At 37.3% G+C, this 15,333-nt stretch overlaps 1 protein-coding gene across 8 annotated transcripts in view; it reads left to right on the top strand.

The window, feature by feature from the left end:
* Positions 1-15,333, top strand: part of LOC125652020 (serine/threonine-protein kinase mTOR-like) — a 52,599-nt gene that overhangs the window by 28,926 nt on the left and 8,340 nt on the right. For all 8 annotated transcript variants that reach the window (XM_048880918.2, XM_048880935.2, XM_048880903.2 and 5 more), the window contains 8 exons: positions 131-248; positions 676-825; positions 1,025-1,122; positions 1,511-1,607; positions 3,442-3,540; positions 6,463-6,585; positions 11,710-11,892; positions 15,163-15,297. In XM_048880918.2, coding sequence (XP_048736875.2) covers positions 131-248; positions 676-825; positions 1,025-1,122; positions 1,511-1,607; positions 3,442-3,540; positions 6,463-6,585; positions 11,710-11,892; positions 15,163-15,297 — 1,003 coding nt within the window. The remainder of the gene's footprint in view (positions 1-130; positions 249-675; positions 826-1,024; positions 1,123-1,510; positions 1,608-3,441; positions 3,541-6,462; positions 6,586-11,709; positions 11,893-15,162; positions 15,298-15,333) is intronic.

Below are 15,333 nucleotides of genomic sequence, written 5' to 3'. Positions count from 1 at the left end.
AATTTGGAGTTTTGATTTTAGCTTGAGACTCATTATAGTCAAAGGGGTCCATTGGACCCATGATAACCATTTTCAAAAATGAATCACTGATACCATTTATCAAACAAGGACTCTACTTCTAAATCCATAGGTGTTATCTGAAGCTGGGAGACTGGGCAGAGACTCTAGATAGAGTGAATGAGGACTCGGTGACCCAGATTTTGGAGTACTACAGTCTGGCAACAGAGTATGACAAGTACTGGTACAAGGTAAGCAATGCATGACATATGTTTACTGTACTGTGTGTGTGTGTGTAGGACTTCTGTATGTGTAGGACTTCTGTGTTTGTGTGTGTAGGACTTCTGTGTGTGTGTAGGACTTCTGTGTTTGTGTGTGTGTAGGACTCCTGTGTATGTGTGTGTAGGACTTCTGTGTATGTGTGTGTAGGACTTCTGTGTATGTGTGTGTAGGACTCCTGTGTATGTGTGTGTAGGACTTCTGTGTATATGTGTGTAGGACTTATGTGTGTAGGCCTTCTGTGTTTGTGTGTGTAGGACCTCTGTGTATGTCAGTTTCTGAAGATTGATGTGAAATCAGACTGTTTTATTTTATGTATCTCAACAACAAAGGAATAAGAGTATAGTGTATTGTCATGTTCATTTCTCTTTACATGTCCTGACTTATTGGACTTTTCAGGCCTGGCATGGATGGGCTTTAATCAATTATGAGGCAGTCTTATTCTACAAACAGTCAGAGAAGACAGGCACTCACCCTCAGTCCCCAGGGGACATAGGATCAATGCGGGGGGACGCCCCACTCTCTCCAAAGACTGACACTAGTGTATCGGTAAAATAAGCATTTGTTTATTCATATCAACATTTGTTCTGTAATTTTTACTGTTATGTACAAATATCAACATTTGTTTATGTAATTTTTACTGTTATGTACACATCAACATTTGTTATGTAATTTTTACTATTATGTACACATCAACATTTGTTATGTAATTTTCACTGTTATGTACACATTTAATAATTGCTTGTAGACAACCTCCAAGATGCACAAATACTGTGTTTTGGCTGTTCAAGGATTCTTCAGGTCGATTTCTCTGTCTCAGCATAAAAGTTTACAAGACACTTTGAGGTATGAAAAAAGATATTGTTGCAAAGCAGTTTTGTCTGCTTCAGTTTTGTGGTGTCAGTGTGTCCTCTCTGTTCTATAGAAAACACACTGACAGTTGAGGGCTGGAGATGAACAATTTTGATTTGTTATAAACATAATATCTTATATATTCAATAAATTTATAATGGGTTTTAAAACTACAGGGAATGAAAATTATTTCACTATGAATTCATAATAAGCATGTTCACTTTAATCATGTTTTATTGTATTGTTGAGGGAGGGTGTAATTGCCTTGTGATGGCAGGGTCGTGTATATACCGTTATATTGCTGAGGGAGGGTGTACTTGTGATGGTGGGATTGTATGTACATAGTATTATATGTATATAGGATTTGATTGCCCTGTTTTAGATTGCTGACATTGATGTTCGACTATGGACAGTGGCTAGAGGTGTATGAGGCATTAAACGAGGGAATTAAAACCATACAGGTGGAGAACTGGTTACAGGTAGGATGACAAATCTCATCTTAGATCAGTAACCATAACTGGTTACAGGTAGGATGACAAATCTCATCTTAGATCAGTAACTGTATTTTTTTTTATACATGCCAAGTATTAGTATATTTAATGGAATCCCAGAATACTTGTGAAAACATAACCTGTAAGTCACAAACATGTTTAGTGCATTCTTAACACATTTCAAATTGGAAAAGTAAGTTCTAAGGTAATCAAGCACATGTTGATTACGTCGATATACGCTATATTAATGTCCAAACACATTATGTAAATGTCCAATGTTAGTTACAGAGAAGTTAGAAGTATGCTGACAATAGGTTAGACAGTAGTTATACCTTTGCCACCTGACTTCCCAGCAGGATGCTGATAGGTGTCAACATATGAAGAACGTTCATGTAACTTGCAGGAACTTGTGTGTTACTTATCGGTTGCATACATCCAACCAATGGTTAACTTATAAACAGTATGTGGGTGTTCATTGAAAATTTTATGCATGTACGAAATGTATGCTCAAAACTTGGATTTGCATTCCAGTGCTCCAAGTTGCGAGTAAAATGATGGCATTTGCGACAAGAAAATCAATTTTGCGACTAGAGATTATATTAAGTCGCATTTTTGCGAGTGGAAAAAAATTGGGCATCCAGTAAAATTTTGTAATGGGGATCGGAAGTCTGAATAAATATTTTTCAGTCTCGGTCAAAACAGCATTTGAAAGCAATCAAGATGACAGGGAAACGAGGGTTAAAGCACTTTGGATTTATCAGTAGTAAAAAGTAGAAGCCTCGGCCTAGTACATGTAATGAAGAAATTAAAAAATCACACGGAGAAAGTTCTGCATTTAAAGATGACGTAGCTGTGTCTAAAGAAAAATACAAAAGTAAAGGAAGAACCCCAGTATTAATGGCTGAAGGAATTTTCGTGGTCGATATTCAGAGATTGCAAAATGTTTTGCAGAATTTGTGAGGCCAATCAGCCAGCAACTTCCACCATTTATGAACACCCATTGTCCGATTTCACCACGACTGGTGTACATCTTTCAAATGTGGAAATGTGACTATTCATGATAACAGTAAGAGACATGTCTTTGTCCGTGACTGTATTATCAGCAGTAAGTCGAGCGGGGCAACTGTTGCTGATAATTTTCACAGACAATTACAAACTCGGGATGTAGTGTTCTTATTGATGCTGGTACTGATTGTTCAGCAAAAGATCCAAAAGAAGTAGAAGCTCTTATTCGCATAAGCAGTGAAGGCCCACTTATTGAGGACTTTAACATGTTTAAAGCAAATCCCTGTGTGGAACGCTGGGTTTTCTTCCCCAGAAGCGTATTGTAAAATATACAGGATGGCCCAATGCAGTACCAGATTGCCAGAGTAAATACTTGACTTGTTAGCATCAGCATGTTTCACAGCACATTTCTATTCAGTTTAAAAATAAAACAAACAAAACGCATTCATGGGTGAAGACTTTTTACTTGAAAGATATTCAAATTAAAAAAAAACAAACCTGTAGGTCTTATTTACAAAATCTTTTACCATGGCGAGTAGAAATTTTGAACATGGCGACTAGAAATTTGAAAATGGTGACCAGAAATATTTCTAGGTTGCCATTTCGCGACCTGATAGCAGATGTGACTTGGAGCACTGCATTCAACTTGTAACACTGTATTTCAGCATGCTCATAACTGCTGAAAAAATTATTCCTAAAGTATTCAATGTACACGAGCGTGTGTGCTTTATAGTGAGACATTACTAGTAGAATGACAAGTCTCACCACAGATCAATAGCCTTTCACTTCTAAACTGGAAATAACTTCTGATTTTTAGGTAATTCCTCAGTTGATCGCTAGAATTGACATTCCTAGGCCCCTCGTAAGTCGACTAATTAATCAGCTCTTGATTGACATTGGAAAAGCACATCCACAGGTAATTCATCTTCTTCTTCATGTATTCACGAAATGATTAAAAGTATGGAGTAGTATTGCAATGTGTAATAAGAACAGAAATATTTTCACTACTTGTATAAAATGGTATTCTACATTGTATTTAAATCTCTGAGAAAATGAAGGACAATACAGACTTACAGTGTGTCCTCTATTTGACTTACATTGTGACCTCTGTTTGGCTTACATTGTGACCTTTGTTTGACTACCGTGTATACTCGCCTATAAGTCGGATTTTTGGGAGTCAATTTTTGGTCCAAAACTCTATGTCCGACTTATAGGCGTGTCCTAAGAAGATTGGTATTTTTCTAGGCGGCGTAATGTAGTGTTTTTTTTAAACAACTCCGACGATTATCATGGACTACCACACAAATGATTATTGTTTACAAATATCTAGACATATTGTATTGTTTATGTATTTTAAAATAATGTATAAAGTACAAGTATTTACATATTTTTATCTTGGTAAAAATTATTCACATACCGGTAACTAATACTTTTAATTCAACTAATCTATTGTTTATCGGTAAAATTGAATTACGAACCTGATTTAATATTGAAATATTCATATGTATACCGGCTGAAATATATTTCAGAAAAGATTGAATATAGTTAACAGATAATTTAGATCATCATTCTGGACTCTTAAAAACTCTGTTGTTGATACATTGAATTATACCGGAACCCCACAATAACCACGAGGCATGTGCCACTAAGTAAACACGGTGTCAGGTACTGGTAATTAGGAAACCATAATTGCTTAGGTAAACAAGGGATCATTGTCCATAATAGATCAAGGGTTGCCTTTAAACCCCAAACAGATATGGTTTGGATGTTGAGCACCTCATAATTATTAATTTCTCAAAATATTTTTTGAAACATAGGTAAAAACACTAGAGCATTGACTTGAAATTGTCAACCGATTCTGACAAAAATTTGTACCGACCTATAAGCGGGTCAATAGCAAATTCCTACAAAATAACCTTAAAAAATACAACCGACTTATAGGCGAGTATATACGGTAACATTGTGATGTCTATTTGACTTACATTGTGACCTTTGTTTGACTAACATTGTGACCTCTGTTTAACTTACATTGTGGCCTCTGTTTGACTTACATTGTGGCCTCTGTTTGACTTACATTGTAATGTCTATTTGACTTACATTGTAACCTCTGTTTGACTTACATTGTGGCCTTGTTTGACTTACATTGTAATGTCTATTTGACTTACATTGTGGCCTCTGTTTGACTTACATTGTGGCCTCTGTTTGACTTACATTGTGGCCTCTGTTTGACTTACATTGTGGCCCCTGTTTGACTTACATTGTAATGTCTGACTTACATTGTGATGTCTGTCTGACTTACATTGTGGCCTCTGTTTAACTTACATTGTAATGTCTGTTTGACTTACATTGTGACCTCTGTTTGACTTACATTGTGGCCTCTGTTTGACTTGTATTGTAATGTCTGTTTGACTTACATTGTGACCTCTGTTTGACTTACATTGTGGCCTCTGTTTGACTTACATTGTAATGTCTGTTTGACTTACATTGTGACCTCTGTTTGACTTACATTGTGGCCTCTGTTTGACTTGTATTGTAATGTCTGTTTGACTTACATTGTGGCCTCTGTTTGACTTACATTGTGGCCTCTGTTTGACTTACATTGTAATGTCTGTTTGACTTACATTGTGACCTCTGTTTGACTTACATTGTGGCCTCTGTTTGACTTACATTGTAATGTCTGTTTGACTTACATTGTGACCTCTGTTTGACTTACATTGTGGCCTCTGTTTGACTTGTATTGTGGCCTCTGTTTGACTTACATTGTGATGTCTATTTGACTTACATTGTGGCCTCTGTTTGACTTACATTGTAATGTCTGTTTGACTTACATTGTGACCTCTGTTTGACTTACATTGTGGCCTCTGTTTGACTTACATTGTAATGTCTGTTTGACTTACATTGTGACCTCTGTTTGACTTACATTGTGGCCTCTGTTTGACTTACATTGTGGCCTCTGTTTGACTTGTATTGTGGCCTCTGTTTGACTTACATTGTAATGTCTGTTTGACTTACATTGTGACCTCTGTTTGACTTACATTGTGGCCCCTGTTTGACTTACATTGTAATGTCTGACTTACATTGTGATGTCTGTCTGACTTACATTGTGGCCTCTGTTTAACTTACATTGTGGCCTCTGTTTGACTTACATTGTAATGTCTGTTTGACTTACATTGTGACCTCTGTTTGACTTACATTGTGGCCTCTGTTTGACTTACATTGTAATGTCTGTTTGACTTGCATTGTGACCTCTGTTTGACTTACATTGTGGCCTCTGTTTGACTTACATTGTAACCTCTGTTTGACTTACATTGTGGCCTCTGTTTGACTTGCATTGTAATGTCTGTTTGACTTACATTGTGACCTCTGTTTGACTTACATTGTGGCCTCTGTTTGACTTACATTGTAATGTCTGTTTGACTTACATTGTGACCTCTGTTTGACTTACATTGTGGCCTCTGTTTGACTTACATTGTAACCTCTGTTTGACTTACATTGTGGCCTCTGTTTGACTTGCATTGTAATGTCTGTTTGACTTACATTGTGACCTCTGTTTGACTTACATTGTGGCCTCTGTTTGACTTACATTGTAATGTCTGTTTGACTTACATTGTGACCTCTGTTTGACTTACATTGTGACCTCTGTTTGACTTACATTGTAATGTCTGTTTGACTTACATTGTGATGTCTGTCTGACTTTAATTGTGGCCTCTGTTTGACTTACTTGAAGTAATTGACTGGTGTGTGATTGCTGTTGTTTCATTGCCTGTTTGACTGTTAATTCTTTGATTGTTATTTGATTGACTATTGTTTGATTAACTGTTGTTTGATTCCCCTTCAGGCCTTAATTTACCCTTTGACGGTGGCTTCAAAGTCTAATGTTCCAGCTCGCCAGACAGCTGCCAACAAAATCCTCAAAAATATGTGTGAACACAGTAACACCCTGGTACAGCAGGCCATGCTGGTGAGTTATAATGACAACATCACAGACAACACTACACAACAACACTCTGGTACAATTCTGTCATCCACCACACAGGTTACTATACTCCATTTCTGTCATCCACCACACAGGCTATCATACTACAATACTGACATTCAACACACAGGCTATCATACTACAATACTGACATTCAACACACAGGCTATCATACTACAATACTGACATTCTACACACAGGCTATCATACTCCATTACTGACATTCAACACACAGGCTATCATACTCCAATTCTGTCATCCACCACACAGGCTATCATACTCTAATTCTATCATCCACCACAACACATAGGCTATCATACTACAATACTGACATTCAACACACAGACTATCATACTCACTCCACAACACATAGGCTATCATACTCCATTACTGACATTTAACACACAGGCTATCATACTCCACAACAGACAGGCTATCATATTACAATACTGACATTCAACACACAGGCTATCATACTATAATTCTCACATTCAACACACAGGCTATCATATTACAATACTGACATTCAACACACAGACTATCATACTCCACAACACACAGGCTATCATACTACAATACTGACATTCTACACACAGGCTATCATACTCCATTACTGACATTCAACACACAGGCTATCATACTCCACAACACACAGGCTATCATACTACAATACTGACATTTAACACACAGGCTATCATACTCCACAACACACAGGCTATCATATTACAATACTGACATTCAACACACAGGCTATCATTATATAAATATTGCATGTAGTTGAGGGTAACATTGAAAATTTTCACCCCGAGAAAACTATTGTCAACTGAGGTGTAGCCGAGGTTGACAATGGTTTATCGAGGGGTGAAAATTTCAATGTTACCCTCAACTACATGTAATATTTGTTTTATTATACTGAATGTTATGTAAAAAGGAAAGCAGAAAAACTTACGTCTGTTGACATTTGATCAATAACTGTCACTACGATATTTCGTATATCGATGCGGGTATTCCCGTTTATTACAAACGCTCAAATGACGTCGTCTAACAATCTATGGCGAACCGTACGCGCATAAATTTGACGCATGTGATAATTTTTTATAATATCACCCGTTGTCAAGTACTGTTACCCGTTGCTAGATATTATCACCCTGGGGCGCGTGCTTTCTGTTCTCAGAGGGTAACAATATGTTTTTTAGCTCACCTGAACCGAAGGTTCAAGTGAGCTATTCTGATCACATTTTGTCCGACGTCCGTCTGTCTGTCTGTCTGTCTGTCCGTCTGTCTGTAAACTTTTCACATTTTCGACTTCTTCTCCAGAACCACTGGGCCAATTTCAACCTAACTTGGCCAAAAGCATCCTTGGGTGAAGGGCTTTCAAGTTTGTTCAAATGAAGGGCCATGTCCCTTTCAAAGGGGAGATAATCACAAAAATGCAAAAATAGGGTGGGGTCATTTAAAAATCTTCTTCTCAAGAACCACTGGGCCAGAAGAGCTGAAATTTACCTGAAAGCTTCCTGACATATTGCAGATTCAAGTTTGTTTAAATCATGGCCCCCGGTGGTAGGATGGGGCCCCAAGGGGAAATCAAAGTTTTACATACAAATATATAGGGAAAAACTTTAAAAATCTTCTTCTCAAGAACCACTAAGCCAGAAAAGCTGAGATTTACATGAAAGCTTCCTGACATAATGCAGATTCAAGTTTGTTCAAATCATGGCCCCCGGGGATAAGATGGGGCCCCAAGGGGGGGATCAAAGTTTTACACACAAATATATAGGGAAAAACTTTAAAAATCTTCTTCTCAAGAACCACTAAGCCAGAAAAGCTGAGATTTACATGAAAGCTTCCTGACATAATGCAGATTCAAGTTTGTTCAAATCATGGGCCCCGGGGGTTGGATGGGGCCACAATAGGGGATCAAAGTTTTACATACAAATATATAGGAAAAATCTTTAAAAATCTTCTTCTCAGAACCACTAAGCCAGAAAAGCTGAGATTTACATGAAAGCTTCCTGACATAATGCAGATTCAAGTTTGTTCAAATCATGGGCCCCTGGGGTTGGATGGGGCCACAATAGGGGATCAAAGTTTTACACACAAATATATAGGAAAAATCTTTAAAAATCTTCTCAAGAACCACTAAGCCAGAAAAGCTGATTTTTACATGAAAACTTTCTGACATAGTGCAGATTCAAGTTTGTTCAAATCATGGCCCCCGGGGATAAGATGGGGCCCCAAGGGGGGGATCAAAGTTTTACACACAAATATATAGGGAAAAACTTTAAAAATCTTCTTCTCAAGAACCACTAAGCCAGAAAAGCTGAGATTTACATGAAAGCTTCCTGACATAATGCAGATTCAAGTTTGTTCAAATCATGGCCCCCGGGGATAAGAGGATAAGATGGGGCCCCAAGGGGGGGGGGGGGATCAAAGTTTTACCTACAAATATATAGGGAAAAACTTTAAAAATCTTCTCCTCAAGAACCACTAAGCCAGAAAAGCTGATTTTTACATGAAAACTTTCTGACATAGTGCAGATTCAAGTTTGTTCAAATCATGGGCTCCGGGGGTTGGATGGGGCCACAATAGGGGATCAAAGTTTTACATACAAATATATAGGAAAAATCTTCTTCTCAAGAACCACTGAGCCAGAAAAGCTGATTTTTACATGAAAACTTTCTGACATAGTGCAGATTCAAGTTTGTTCAAATCATGGGCTCCGGGGGTAGGATGGGGCCACAAGGGGGATCAAAGTTTTACATACAAATATATAGTTAAAATCTTTTTCTCAATAACCACTGAGTCAGAAAAACTGATATTTACAAGAAAACTTTCTGACATAGTGCAGATTCAAGTTTGTTCAAATCATGGTCCCCGGGGGGTAGGATGGGGCCACAAGTGGGGGGGGGGGGGGGGGGGTTCAAAGTTTTACATACAAATATATAGGAAAAATCTTCTTCTCAAGAACCACTGAGCCAGAAAAGCTGATTTTTACATGAAAACTTTCTGACATAGTGCAGATTCAAGTTTGTTCAAATCATGGGCTCCGGGGGTAGGATGGGGCCACAAGGGGGATCAAAGTTTTACATACAAATATATAGTTAAAATCTTTTTCTCAATAACCACTGAGTCAGAAAAACTGATATTTACAAGAAAACTTTCTGACATAGTGCAGATTCAAGTTTGTTCAAATCATGGTCCCCGGGGGGTAGGATGGGGCCACAAGTGGGGGGGGGGGGGGGTCAAAGTTTTACATACAAATATAGAAAAAAGCTTTAAAAGAACCATTGGGCCAAAGAAGTTGACATTTACATGAAAGCTTTCTGACATAGTGTAGATTCAAGTTTGCAAAGGGTAGTTTGGGCCATAATAGGGACCAAGGTTTTACATGCAAATATATATGGAAAGTCTTCAGATATGGGCCAAGGTGACTCAGGTGAGCGATGTGGCCCATGGGCCTCTTGTTCAAATGCTTCTCGACCAATCAGATTCGAGTATTTTACATGAAAGTATAATAAACTACAATACTGACATTCAACACACAGGCTATCATACTATAATACTGACATTCAACACACAGGCTTTCATACTACAATACTGACATTCAACACTCAGGCTATCATACTCCACAACACACAGGCTATCATACAATACTGACATTCAACACACAGGCTATCATACTACAATACTGACATTCAACACACAGGCTTTCATACTACAATACTGACATTCAACACACAGGCTATCATACTCCACAACACACAGGCTATCATACAATACTGACATTCAACACACAGGCTATCATACTATAATACTGACATTCAACACACAGGCTTTCATACTACAATACTGACATTCAACACACAGGCTATCATACTCCACTACACACAGGCTATCATACTACAATACTGACATTCAACACACAGGCTATCATACTACAATACTGACATTCAACACACAGGCTTTCATACTACAATACTGACATTCAACACACAGGCTATCATACTCCACAACACACAGGCTATCATACAATACTGACATTCAACACACAGGCTATCATACTATAATACTGACATTCTACACACAGGCTATCATACTCCAATTCTGTCATCCACCACACAGGCTATCATACTCTAATTCTATCATCCACCACAACACATAGGCTATCATACTACAATACTGACATTCAACACACAGACTATCATACTCACTCCACAACACATAGGCTATCATACACCATTACTGACATTTAACACACAGGCTATCATACTCCACAACAGACAGGCTATCATATTACAATACTGACATTCAACACACAGGCTATCATACTATAATTCTCACATTCAACACACAGGCTATCATACTCCACAACACATAGGCTATCATACTCCAATTTTGTCATCCACCACAGATTATCATACTCCACAACACATAGGCTATCATACTCCACAACACACAGGCTATCATACTCCACAACACACAGACTATCATACTCCACAACACAGACTATCATACTCCACAACACATAGGCTATCATACAATACTGACATTCAACACACAGGCTATCATACTCCACAACACACAGGCTATCATATTTGTTACTTGTTCTTGATCAATATATGTACATGTGCATGTAACTTGCATGTGTGCACAGAGACTAGTCAGATTATTACAATGCAGATTTTATTAATTAACAACAATTTACATGTACATGTATGTACTACAAGCCATCATGCTCACTAACTTGTATACAAAGTAAAAACAAAATGTAATCATCAATATTTACATTTCCAAAGTTTTTGCCTTTGATATCTCCACAAATTGAAATGAAAGCCATTTACTCATGTATGCAGTTGTGTACAATGCTCGTATGCATCTTAAGAAATACAGTACGTCTATTTTAATGGCTGGGAATTTCGACAGAAATGAAAATGGAATGTAGATATTAGAAATAAATTTGTTTTTGAAAATACTTGAGGATGTATGCCAGCGTGAAGTGCCACAGTGTAATTTCAAAACTGAAATTTATTCTTAAGTGTATTGTCCTGATAATGTGGTGCATCATGTATAAGAAATTAATATGAAATGGAATGGTTTTTATCTACACAGGTGAGTGAGGAGTTAATACGAGTGGCTATTCTCTGGCACGAGTTGTGGCATGAAGGTTTGGAAGAAGCCTCTAGACTGTACTTTGGGGAGCGAGACATTAAAGGCATGTTTTCTACACTGGAACCACTACATAACATGGTGGAACGTGGCCCCCAAACTCTTAAAGAAACTTCATTTAATCAGGTAAATATATATGTAAATAATTAACAAAGAAAACTTTTTATATGGTGATCTTTAGACGGGACATATGGTGCGGCAATGTCTGTGTGTGTGTCCATTTATTTAGGGTTTTCTGCTTCTATTTTCATTTTTCTGTCACACATCAAGCTGAAACTTGCTGTGTAACTCCTTTTTGGATCCTGTAGATCATGTTGCAATTTTGATTTTGATTTTGATCTCTCTCGCAGGAGTTTTGTCCCTTAATTTGAAATATAATGTTTTTTAGGGGGTACATGATTTTTCCATGTTACTCCTCCCAAAGTTTTCAAATGACGATCTTCTTATTTTACATAGTGTTTGTATGGGTATCAAAGATATGCATGTGGCAAGGATTTTGTTAAAACTTTTTAAGGAAATCATAGGTTGTTGAACATTGTCAGTTTTGAGAAAGTATTATAAAATGAGTACATGGTTTGTCTATTTAACTCCTCTCACACTTTTTAAGTGAAGGCCTTTATAAACAACTTGATATGCATATTTCTAGGATTTTGATTCCCAACAACTTTTTATTATCTTTTTTTTATGTTCGAAAAATTGTAGGTTACTGAACTCAGTAAATTTTGGGAAAGTATTTTACACACAGAGCTCTTGTTCACAGTTTTAAGCTAGGACTTTTTATTGTTTATAAGTGACAAAACCTTTATTGGTACCAAATTTTTTACCTCATGACCTTTACCTTTTGAAAAACTTTAACCTTGGCCATAACTTTTTAAGAGTAAGTAATTGGGCTTTTCATATTTCACATGTGTATTCTTTGTGATAAGACATTTCTTTTGGTACCAAAAATTTTGATTTCATGACCTTGAATTTGGGGTTTGACCTCCCTATGAAAATTTCTAACCTTGGCCATTATCAACTTTTCCACTGTACGAGGGGGTGGGTGTTTCACAAACACATTTTGTTTTTTGACTTGTCTTTCTGCTACATGTACAAATGCATACGGTCTTTGTAAGGCATACCTACGTGATTTATTGTCTTTTTAAGGCCTACAGTCATTATTTATGTACTTTTCTTTATGATACAGTTGTTATCTATCAACTTGTCTTTGTAAGGTGTATAGACTTGATTTATTAGGTGTATGGACGGGATTTATTGACTTGTCTTTTTAAGGTGTATGGACACGATTTATTGCCTGGTCTTTGTAAGGCATACACACATGATTTATTGACTTGTCTTTGTAAGGCATACACACATGATTTATTGCCTGGTCTTTGTAAGGCATACACACATGATTTATTGACTTGTCTTTGTAAGGCATACAGACATGATTTATTGCCTGGTCTTTGTAAGGCATACACACATTATTTATTGCCTGGTCTTTGTAAGGCATACACACATGATTTATTGACTTGTCTTTGTAAGGCATACAGACATGATTTATTGCCTGGTCTTTGTAAGGCATACACACATTATTTATTGCCTGGTCTTTGTAAGGCATACACACATGATTTATTGCCTGGTCTTTGTCAGGCATACACACATGATTTATTGCCTGGTCTTTGTAAGGCATACACACATGATTTATTGACTTGTCTTTGTAAGGCATACACACATGATTTATTGCCTGGTCTTTGTAAGGCATACACACATGATTTATTGCCTGGTCTTTGTAAGGCATACAGACATGATTTATTGACTTGTCTTTGTAATGCATACAGACATGATTTATTGCCTGGTTTTTGTAAGGCATATACACATGATTTATTGACTTGTCTTTCTAAGGTGTATGGACATGATTTATTGACTTGTCTTTGTAAGGCATACAGACATGATTTATTGCCTGGTCTTTGTAAGGCATACACACATGATTTATTGACTTGTCTTTGTAAGGTGTATGGACATGATTTATTGCCTGGTCTTTGTAAGGCATACACACATGATTTATTGCCACGTCTTTGTAAGGCATATGCACATGATTTATTGCCTGGTCTTTGTAAGGCATACACACATGATTTATTGCCTGGTCTTTGTAAGGCATACACACATGATTTATTACCTGGTCTTTGTAAGGCATATGCACATGATTTATTGCCTGGTCTTTGTAAGGTATACACACATGATTTATTGCCTGGTCTTTGTAAGGCATACACACATGATCTATTGCCTGGTCTTTGTAAGGCATACACACATGATTTATTACCTGGTCTTTGTAAGGCATACACACATGATTTATTGCCTGGTCTTTGTCAGGCATACACACATGATTTATTGACTTGTCTTTGTAAGGCATACACACATGATTTATTGACTTGTCTTTCTAAGGTGTATGGACATGATTTATTGCCTGGTCTTTGTAAGGCATACAGACATGATTTATTGCCTGGTCTTTGTAAGGCATACACACATGATTTATTACCTGGTCTTTGTAAGGCATACACACATGATTTATTACCTGGTCTTTGTCAGGCATACACACATGATTTATTGACTTGTCTTTGTAAGGTGTATGGACATGATTTATTGCCTGGTCTTTGTAAGGCATACACACATGATTTATTGCCACGTCTTTGTAAGGCATACACACATGATTTATTGCCTGGTCTTTGTAAGGCATATACACATGATTTATTGCCTGGTCTTTGTAAGGCATACACACATGATTTATTACCTGGTCTTTGTAAGGCATACACACATGATTTATTGCCTGGTCTTTGTAAGGCATACAGACATGATTTATTGCCTGGTTTTTGTAAGGCATACACACATGATTTATTGCCTGGTCTTTGTAAGGCATACACACATGATTTATTACCTGGTCTTTGTAAGGCATACGCACATGATTTATTGCCTGGTCTTTGTAAGGCATACACACATGATTTATTGCCTGGTCTTTGTAAGGCATACACACATGATTTATTGCCTGGTCTTTGTAAGGCATACACACATGATTTATTGCCTGGTCTTTGTAAGGCATACACACATGATTTATTGCCTGGTCTTTGTAAGGCATACACACATGATTCATTGCCTGGTCTTTGTAAGGCATACACACATGATTCATTGCCTGGTCTTTGTAAGGCATACAGACATGATTTATTGCCTGGTCTTTGTAAGGCATACACACATGATTTATTGACTTGTCTTTGTAAGGCATACACACATGATTTATTGCCTGGTCTTTGTAAGGCATACACGCATGATTTATTGACTTGTCTTTGTAAGGCATACACACATGATTTATTGACTTGTCTTTGTAAGGCGTATGGACATGATTTATTGACTTGTCTTTGTAAGGCATATGGACGTGATTTAATGGAGGCACAAGAGTGGTGTAGAAAATACCAGAGGTCTGAAAATGTGAAGGACCTGACTCAGGCCTGGGATCTGTACTACCATGTGTTCCGCCGGATATCCAAACAGCTGCCTCAGGTAAGCCTTACATGTACAGGTAGTGAAGAGAAATAC

This window comes from Ostrea edulis, chromosome 1, assembly GCF_947568905.1.
Source record: "Ostrea edulis chromosome 1, xbOstEdul1.1, whole genome shotgun sequence".
Classification (NCBI taxonomy): domain Eukaryota; kingdom Metazoa; phylum Mollusca; class Bivalvia; order Ostreida; family Ostreidae; genus Ostrea; species Ostrea edulis.
The sequence above is the reverse complement of the archived record's forward strand: the minus strand, read 5'-3'. Positions and strand labels throughout refer to the sequence as shown.